This window comes from Telmatherina bonti, assembly GCF_933228915.1.
Source record: "Telmatherina bonti genome assembly, chromosome: 6".
Taxonomy (NCBI): Eukaryota; Metazoa; Chordata; class Actinopteri; order Atheriniformes; family Telmatherinidae; genus Telmatherina; species Telmatherina bonti.
In genome coordinates, this window is record NC_136624.1 from 32,528,009 (window position 1) to 32,537,783 (window position 9,775).

A 9,775-nucleotide genomic window follows, 5' to 3' on the forward strand; every position below is an offset into this window, starting at 1 on the left:
AAATTTCACGAGTATCTGACACACATGTATTTTGCTAACGGCAATGAACCTCTACAGAAAAACAATTCACACTTTTACTCTGGATAAAAAGATCAAGCCAAGCCTAATGCACATATTTACAGCTAGACTAATTCAGCAAGTTATCAAAACAGAGGCTGAATCACATGGAAACGTGGGTTTTTGTTTTTTTTTTTATTGTTCAATACACCACATAACAGTTGTAAATAAGCACGATGTATTATGGTCCATGAACAGAACAGCTGCATATGTGATGTATAATTTCCAGCATCTTTGCCATCCTCTAGACAGACGTCTTTGCAGTTGCCATGGTGATGTGAAGTCAGGATCTAGGCCCATTTTGCAAACAAGTGCTCCAAGCCTTTTGCTTCAGGTATAGGCTGTCAGTCATCCAGAAAGGTTCAGATGGGATCACAGCTGGCAGGGATGAGGGCTTACTTTGACCTCTGCCTCATCTTTCTCCTTTTACGCTTCAGCCTGATGAAGAAAAAAAAAAAATGTCAAGAAAACACAGCCCAATACCCATGCAAAAGTGCACATATCTGGAACTAATGATTCAGTATGTATGTAAAATGTCCAAGAAATCTCTGGTGGGACCAAATCATTTTAACTTTTTCTGGTAAAAAAAAAAAAAAAAAAAAAAAAAGTTTTTGATTACAAGTGCAACTTCAATAGAACAAAGTTATTTAATTCCATCAGTTTGTGATGTTTCCTTGAAATGCTCAAATGAGAATCACATTTTACCCATTTCTAAAACTAACGGTCTAGTTTTTCTCTATTGAATACTGCGACTACTAATGTAGTTTTGTCCTGCAAAAACAACTATTCTATGTAATAAAAAAAAGTTGTTGGACAACCCTTTGAGAGGTGAAAGAAGCGTGACTTTCCAGGATCATTATGCGAAAAGTAAATTCTTACCTGCGCATGCGCTTCTTCCTCCACTAGAAAATGAAGATGAGCAGTGATTAATACTTTTACAACCAAAACATGCTCCAGTTTTACAATATAAATTAATAACCACATGCTTTGATGCAGATAAAGAATATTTCACACCACAAAACAACTGCTCGCCGTGCAATGACGGACGAAGCGGTTAACACATGGCAACAAGGCTTGACCACTGCAACAAATGTAGCATAGACATTTCAGACTTGTACTGATGTTGCATTGTTTACTTGTGCTAAATGTTTTTATGTAACAAGTCCAATGGGTGCCAAGCACATAGAAGTAGCTGAAAAACATTCGTAGCTTACAGAGGAAAACACGGGAGGTGCTAGCCAGACATTAGCTAGCAGTACAGAGTGGAAAGGGAGGAGAAAGCAAGTCTCCAAAATCTGAATTCAGCTTCATTATCTTACCTTGGCTCTCATCGTGTGGAGTGGTTTCTGTAAAATTTAAACGAATAAAAGGTTAGTATCTGCAGATGAAGAGTAATACAACGTGATTGATTTGGATTCTGTTAGTGGTGAAATATCACTGCGTACCTCTAGCGAGAAGAGCAACGGAAAGAGGACGTGACGAAGAAAGAAAGCGCTTTTTGTAAAACAGCGTGACGTCACATTTTACGCGCCTTTCACCAGCGCTGAGCAGTATGGGAAATGTAGTCTTGTTGGGCTAATCGTCTTTCCCGTGATTTTCTTGGTGCACGAAAAAAAAAAGGTTTTGTGACGAAGTCCTTGTGCAATATTGTTTCCGTAAGGGTAATTTTGAATTATAGTCTTAATTAACCTGTAACTGATGTGTCTTTTACGACAGATAATTTTTCTACGTTGTACATTTCTGTTTAGACTTTATGAATGATTCTTTTGCCTTTCACCTTTGAACAAATTACTTTTATGGTTATTAAACCGAAAGAAAATTGATTTGTACGGCGCAAAAGGCTTTTAAAACATTGTAAATGTCTAATTCGTTTTAAAGAAACTGTTTAATTCCTGTTACTTCAGATGGTCATTTTAGACAGTGTTTTTGAACCGTTTTTGAGCCAAGGCACATTTTTCACTGAAAAATCGCAAGACACGAAACAAACAAAAAAAATCTTTTTTTTTTTAAAAATAAATAGTCCATAATAATAATATAAAGTCCATTTTGTCAAAACCTCTTGAATAGAAATCAGATAAACACAAGAGGAAGGAATTTTATATTTCACTGGGGCCTGTTTGGATGAACACACAGCTGCTTTTTTGGGACCAATTAGGTAAAATTGAATAATTTCTCAGGGCCGATTATCTTTCGGCACAGTGGTTGAAAACAGATTTAATGTCTTCCGTCAGAGTACGCTCAAGATAACCAGCATTAACTCAAGGTATAGTGACTTTTTTATACTGTTAGACTTGACCTCAGTGAAGACTAAGTTAATTTGCCAACAAAACAGGAAAACAAGGATTAGGAAAACTTTTTATTTCCTTAGATGTAAAGTTCCACTTCCCAGTGGTTGAGTTAAAAAGCAACGTTTTGCTTTTCTCAACATATTGAACAAATGTGACCCAACAGTATCCCAGACCTTGAAGTAAAACCAACATAAAATGATTTCACTGATGCAACTCGTCTGAAAACTTCCCACAGACGATCCCCCAAACTTACTTCGTTATAGACTTCATGCTTCACAACACGAATGAAAAGTAAAGCAAGTCACAGGTGTCACTCGTACAAAAAGTTTTGTTTCCAAACTGTAACATACATAATTTCCATCATTATGATCATAAAAGGGGAATGGCAGTTAATCTAGCAGTTTGTTCCCATAAATCAAGCATTTTTCTTCTTGCTTGTATATTAAAAAAAATTTTTTTTCATTGGGTTATTGCTTTAAAATCTAGTGTGGCTAAAACGTTACAATTTTCTCCAGAAATGCAGTCATAAAACAAGCATAACCATTTATCCTACACCATGCGGGTCAAACAGTTTAAAATTTTCATTGACATTATACATTTTTGAAGACAGATTAATTTTAGGTTGCATCATTTATGTGCAAAAATTTAAAATAACCATTTACTGCATGAATAAGAAAATAAATCATTAGAAAATGTGAATAAAAAGTTACATTTAATAATGAAATATATGATCAAATGAAGGTCTCTTAGGAACCACAAATGTAGAGACCAAAACATCTTATGATATGTCAGTGTAAACCTGTTTAAGTGGCTCTAACGGACTTTGCTGTCCAACGGATATAACTTTCCACAATTCAGCAAAAGAAAGAATCAACAAGATTGAATACACAAAGAAACAAATATGATCCATGCTGCTCATTGCTGAGAGGATGTGAAACAATTTAGGTCAGATGAGACCCATCAATGCCTTCTCTAAGCTTCAACTTCATTTGAATGAATGAAAGATGACTCCAAACATTACAAACATAAAGAGGATCAATACAATTTTTTTAAAATCTGAAAATATTTCCTGCAGTGTACAATTCTGCAACAAAGTTTTTAAACTAATGTCAATTTTCTATATTTTATGGATGAATTGGGGAAGAAAAGACAAAATCTTTCAATGACACTTTCCATCAATGCAGAAAAGGGTAAACATCCACATGGGATTGTCAAATTTTGAATTGATGCTTATGCTTTTATGTATTCACCAGTTGTTAAATTAGTCATATCAATGTCATGGGCAGAGAGCTCAGGGAAGCATCCTATTTTCTTTCTTCTCTTTGGGGTCTTGCATGTGTGGAAAGGCAGTTTTTATTCAGCAGCTTCTGTGTCCTCAGTCGGCTGTCCAGTTGCATTTTCTGCTGTCTTTGAGGCCTGATAAAATTGGGGAGGGGGGGATTGGAAATAATTTAAAGACAGGAAACTAAATGTCAGCACTTTATTAGGGTTTATGATGTACACTTAGTTTTGTTCATGGTGCACAGATGACCACTAAAATCCAACATTACCTTCTTTTTCTTTTTCTTCTGAGTTTTACGGCTTGCAGAGCTTTGTAGTAAAGTCTAGAAGAGAGATGAGACGTTTTGTCATGAACTGAGTAGGATCTCTAATTTCAAAAACTGCTATTTATGACAAAAGACACTCAATCCGACAAACTGAGGTCACACACTCACCCTTAGCTCTGGATCCTGAACTTCATGCTCTGACTTGTAGAGCTCTGGATCGAAGGGTCCGTTGGTGATTCTGTGAGGTCCATTTGCCATCAGCAGCACTGTGAACTTAAACTGCGCTACAAACTCTCCTGAGCACAAAACAGAAACAGTCAAAAGGGGTGAATACATAAAAATAAATGGGAAAAAAAAAAGTTAACACGTTCAACAAATGCTCACCCTCTTTTTCATGTAGCACACTGAAGGGCTGTAGCAGTTCGTGTTTGGCACATTCTACCACGCCAAGACGGGCCTTGGCCTCATCCTCAAAAGCCCTGAAGGGAAAATTGATATAGGCATTTAATAAGTTCTTAAGTCAAAATGTATTCATACTCTGCTTAATGTCAGGCCATTTAAACCAATTTTCAGGATGGCGGTGCAGCTACTTCTCAAATATTCCAACCTCAAAGTGAAGGGCATGGCATCGAAGCGTCGCTCCACCTCGCTGAAGAATGTACGAGAAGTCTTCATCTTTAAACCATACTGTTTACTGGGGTCCCTCTTGTAAATTGTGGTCCTGAGACCTGAATCTCTGGCCTAAATTAAGATCACAAACATGATGCATAAACTCGCATTTGTTTACAAAGAGTAAAATCACATTTGTAAAGATGAGGAACAGACCAGCAAGCCACTAACCTTCCCTTCTCCAGTGCTAACTAAGACGTCCACAGCGTATACTTCATGCACTTCAAACTCTGCCTTCTCATGGTCCTTTCTGGGGAGGGGGGCAAATATGGCATTTACTGCATCTGATTTAACCATCTTTTTTTTTATATACAACATCTTTATTTTAGTTAAGTGAATCCAGATAAAAAGCATACAGTTTTGGAGTTATGGAAGCTTAATGTGTTGTAATTATATATCATAAACAGGGACAGCATACAGCTACAAAGGATTGTGAACTCAGGTTAAAGAGAAGCAAATCCAGCTTCATAGTTTCACAAAAGCACATCAGTATTCTGGCATCTCCCAAAGCTTCTTTTAAAAATCAAAGTTTCTTCTTAAGTTGATATACATTTTCTTTGCAACTTGTTAAAAAAATCAAAATCTGTGAAACATCTTTTATTTCTTTGCAGAGTTTTTCAGATAAGGTCGACTTCATCCACTGTATTGGACAATGTAAATACATTAGTTGATTGTGGCGTACACTGATGAAAATTGCTCTGCGACTTCCAATGAGTAAACAAAAAAAAACCATACCTTTGCTGGTCTGTTGGGTTCTGGATGATGGTCTTCTCACCATCTATGACATGCTGCTTTAACTGATGAGACAGCATACCTGTGAAAAATGGAGACAGAGAGAATAAATAATATTGCAGCAGGCAAGTGAATCGGTCTGACAAACAAATACTCATCTGTTATAAATACACAACCCGTATCACATTGATATTACACAAAGAAATTTATGGATGGAGAGGTAAAAATGGCCAAATTATTAACAGCGACTGACCTTCAATTGGGGAGCATTTGAAAGACTGTGCAATCTTGTTCCAGGCTTCTGTCACTTGAGTATTCTGGAAAAGAGACATGCAAGATGCAGCTTTGTCTGCTTGATGCAAAAGAAACTTTTTTTTTTTTTTTTTTAAATTCCTTTTTAAACTACAGTTTATATGATCTATTTTATCTCAGTTTAATGGAGGCAGAGCAGTAAAGATGAGCAATACTGGGATTTTTTTTTTTTTTTGAAAATCAAATGTTAAAGCAGAAAACTGACACTTAACCAGAGATAAATCTTGAGCTTTTTAAATGTTTCAAAGGCCCAGAGCAGCCATTTCAGAGAGTTAAACCTGAGGTCAGCGTGTAAGATGATGTGAGAATGTTGCTTAATGTACCTGGTTACCAGGCTTCACAAGGCGTAAAGCTGCTTCTGCACACAGATGGGCTGCTTTGATGACATCAGCTTTCCGACCTGAAACAGGGTTTTCCTACAGAAACAAAGGATTACTGTTCAAACTTGGGACACAAGGATGCAAAACTGCAACAAAAACAGTGTGTGTGTGTGTGTAATCTTTTTAAAAAATTTTTGTTTCAACAAAAAGCTCTCACCTTGCTGGCTCCCACAACAAAACTGTGAGCAACATTGCCAATGAAGCCATCAACATGAACGCCAAGATCTCTGTACAAAATGAAAGAAAAGCGTAAAAATCAATCAATCAAGAATACTTTATTCATCCCTGAGGGGAAATTTAAGCGTAAAATAATGTAAATAAACAGATTATATCTTGTATTTATTGCAAATTTAAGTGCTAACTAGCTGCCAAGATCACAAACAGTAAAGCAGGAAAGAAATAAATGAACAGAAAGGAGAATTCTAATTGGCTGAACAATAACTTTGGATAAAAACCGATCAATATAATCTGCCCATTAAATCAAAGATATATTTGAAGGTGAATTTCTTTTATAGCTGCTGGAATACAGTGACAGATTTGGAGTCATTTCAAGCAGTGTAATAAAGAGAACAACCATGCCCAGCCAGGTGTTTTGCAAGTACATTTAAGTAAAAGAAAAAATACAAACCAGCTTTAGCTTCATCACAACACTAACAGACACATGTAAAATATTACAAAATACACAGAACAAAGTACACTGCAGAGGACAAAGACATCAGTGGCAATACAACAATTAAGATGATTTCTTTGGTCATACCACAGAACTACATTAGATAATATGATATGGGATTGTGTTAATGGATGAACATAAACGCTGAAATCCAACATCATAATAAAAATGCAAATTTTAAACAACCTTACTTGTCGTTTGCCACACACAGGACAGATAGGAGGACAGACAAGACTTTACAGATGAAGCAAATAAATAACTGCAGTGAGAAAGCCTTCAAGTACAAGCCAAACTGCCACATAGAGGAGAGGACAACACACTGGGGACTAAAGACACATGTAAAAATGACAGGGTAACATTAAAGCAGAGCATTGTGCCTACATTTTGACCAGATCCCCATCTTTAAGTATGTAGTCAGGGTCACTCTTCAGGGGAGAGAAGTGGCATACACAGTTATTGACTGAGACGCTGGTGGGAAAGGCAATGCCTAGAAAGGGAAGAAGAGAACCACCAAGTCTTCATTTGGAAATCATTCACGACTTCTATAAAAAAAAAAAAAAAAAAAAAACCTGGAAAAAAAAAAAATGAAGGATGTGACACTTGTACGTTCACACGGTTGTGCCAATTTTGGCCTTTTTTCCCTTTAAGTTATTCAGCTAATCTAAGATCTGAGAAATAAGAGAATCAACAGCCAGCAGATGAATCAGCTCCTACAACCAGAGCCACTTCAGTTCATTCAAAGACACAACATATACACTATTCCATCTTTGCCTCACCTTTTTTCATTTCCTTTTCCTTCTTGAAGACCTTTCCGGTTTCAGACATGATGTAGGCGTCACCTTTCTCACACAGGCTGAGGACAGAAACGCCAGGTTTTGCTGCTTCCAAGACTAGGCGAAGAGCCTCTGGGGTTAGAGAAATGAAACATGGTTAATAGAACGGCAGGAGAGACAGAGCAGAAGAGAAAAAAATGATTTTGATAAAATGAAGCTCGTGGTCTGACTTCAAGAAATGCATTAATGGGTAAGCAAGAAAATTTGAGGTGAGCCTCTTTAGCATTCATGGGACTGTCAAAAAGATAATGAAATTAGAAACAGGTATAGATATTGAATATCCAGTGATAAAACCCCCATTTTTATGTGATACATCACCATCCTCCGTCACACCTGCTGGACCATAAGTCATTACCTGTTGGGACACTACAAGTAACCTAAGCCCCGCTGTGAAATACAGTTTATCCAACTATCTGTTAAGCAATTCTGTAAGACCACATTTTGTATTTGTACAAACAACAGCTGTGTAATTGCAGATGAGAGAAAAATCTTGTGCATGTGCTCCAACATTTACCTTTTTTTCCCCAGGAAAATTATAATAGCAAAAAGGACTACTACTCTATATTATTTTAATTGCAGTGATTAAATACAACAGCTCAGGAATACAGTCTATCACAACCCTAACTTTTATATCATTAATGTTGGTAAGTTATTCACTTTTAACCCATCAAGATTTCTTAACGTATTCTTCTTTAAAATCCTTAAAATTACTTTTATGAAAGAAATTCAAGTCTAACATTTTTATTGTCTCTGAGAGACTTGGTACATTATAGTTTATAATAAACTGGCTGAAAGGAGTAAAACTTGAGAACATTAAGTTACTTGAGTAACATTAAGTAGGTCAATTAATAAAAATAAAAATAAAAAATACATTGAAGCTGTGCACTAGTATAACCAATAAGCCAGCTTTCCCCCCCTAAACGCCACCCAGTAAGAAGTGACTAGCCTTGCTTCATTTCTTTGGCTGCTTCTTGTATTTTAGCTTGTTAGCTTTTACTGAACAGTTTTAAACAGGCAACCTTGGGGCAAGCTAAGCTAGCTAGTTAGTTAGCATCGACAGACAGCTTCAACAACGATGAACGTCGGCAGCAGAGAAACTAGCAGCGTCAAAAGTAAACCAGAAGAAGCTGCACCTGTTAGCCTAGTAAAGCTAGTTAGGATAGCATGCGTGTGCTTCGACTGATAAAACCACATGGCTGCTGCTGGGGAGCATTAGCTGTCTGCACGACGGGCCGAGAAGGGCGTCCCATTCAGTTACAACCAGCTTTTTCTTTACATCAACTTACGGTTGGCAATGTCACCTCCCATCTTATATTTAGTGACAACCAGATCTTCGGCTATAGTTTGTTCTTGCTCGTCGTCGGACATCTTGGCAGTGAAGTTTCAGTCGCTAGTGGGCCCGGCACAGCGACAGTGCTCCAAAACTCAGCTCCGCTTTCTGACCGCAGCAGCTGCTGCTCCACACGGGCCTCCTCCTGCTCCCCTCCCTCCAAACCCTCCCACTCCACAGTGACGCAGAGTGACGATGCGTGGACCCCAGACCGCCAAAATGCATGCATGGCTCTTCAAAATACACCCTCATTTACAGTTGTGTTCATATGTATTCATCCCCTTTCTTTAAAGAAAAGGCTGAATTTACAACAGTCACTCAAATAACTGGAGAATTAAAAAAGGAACAATAACTAAAAATTTGCAAAAATAGAATTTAGTAATATAAGACACTCTGTTTTCATTTAATTGAGTAGAAGGAAAAAAAAAAGAAATTGGTCCTGGACAAATTAGAGCACTTTTCTGTTGAACAGTGGGACAAAATACCTGTCAACAGGTGCAGAAGTCTGATTGAGAGGAAGCAGAAAACACCTGACTGTAGCGGAAACATAAAAGGATTGTTCAACAAAATACTACTTTATGAGTGATCTTATTTATTATCTTATCTTATTTGTTTGCTTTAAAAAAAAAAAAAATTCTATTGAACCAGAATTAGAAAATAATGTAATGATTTTCATAAAGTTTTTATTTATTACTTTAGTAAATTTCATCTTATTTTACAAGCAGCTGGTTTTTTCCTTCTTTATTGAAAGGGTATGAATAAATATGAGCACAACTGTTAGTATCCTCAAAGCACAGCTTCAACTATATCCAATTTCCTTATGTTTTAAATATCAGCTTGTTCAATTTTCACAATTTTTCATCAGTTTTTCGCTGTAATAATAAAGGTTTCTTCAGCAAAAAAAAAAAATACACTGCAAAAGTTTTTTTTAAAAAATGTTTTATAAGTTTATGACTA

At 36.7% G+C, this 9,775-nt stretch overlaps 1 protein-coding gene and 1 long non-coding RNA gene across 2 annotated transcripts; both read right to left on the bottom strand.

Moving 5' to 3' along the window:
* Positions 1-174: 174 nt before the first annotated feature.
* Positions 175-1,551, bottom strand: LOC306756781. The gene is made up of 4 exons (XR_013771340.1): positions 1,503-1,551; positions 1,377-1,403; positions 937-959; positions 175-495 (listed from the first exon to the last, which is right to left on the bottom strand). It is a non-coding gene; the product is annotated as an uncharacterized lncRNA (long non-coding RNA).
* Positions 1,552-2,406: 855 nt separating this feature from the next.
* On the bottom strand, positions 2,407-8,943 carry pa2g4a (proliferation-associated 2G4, a). The gene is made up of 13 exons (XM_079242540.1): positions 8,775-8,943; positions 7,432-7,560; positions 7,037-7,142; positions 6,143-6,212; positions 5,929-6,021; positions 5,547-5,610; positions 5,297-5,375; positions 4,733-4,811; positions 4,500-4,633; positions 4,277-4,371; positions 4,061-4,188; positions 3,896-3,949; positions 2,407-3,761 (listed from the first exon to the last, which is right to left on the bottom strand). The coding sequence occupies exons 1-13, from the start codon at positions 8,854-8,856 to the stop codon at positions 3,699-3,701; spliced, it is 1,176 nt and encodes a 391-aa protein (XP_079098666.1). The 5' UTR covers positions 8,857-8,943; the 3' UTR covers positions 2,407-3,698.
* Positions 8,944-9,775: the final 832 nt, after the last annotated feature.

Bases quoted from the DNA above. Each gene is read 5' to 3' on its own strand.
- pa2g4a (XM_079242540.1), bottom strand. From the start codon at position 8,856: ATGTCCGACGACGAGCAAGAACAAACTATAGCCGAAGATCTGGTTGTC. The intron at 5,611-5,928 runs GTACATTAAGCA...TCTCTTTTCCAG, and splicing joins TTGTGAAGCCTGGTAACCAG to AATACTCAAGTGACAGAAGC. The intron at 4,634-4,732 runs GTTAGTGGCTTG...ATCTTAATTTAG, and splicing joins TTAGCACTGGAGAAGGGAAG to GCCAGAGATTCAGGTCTCAG.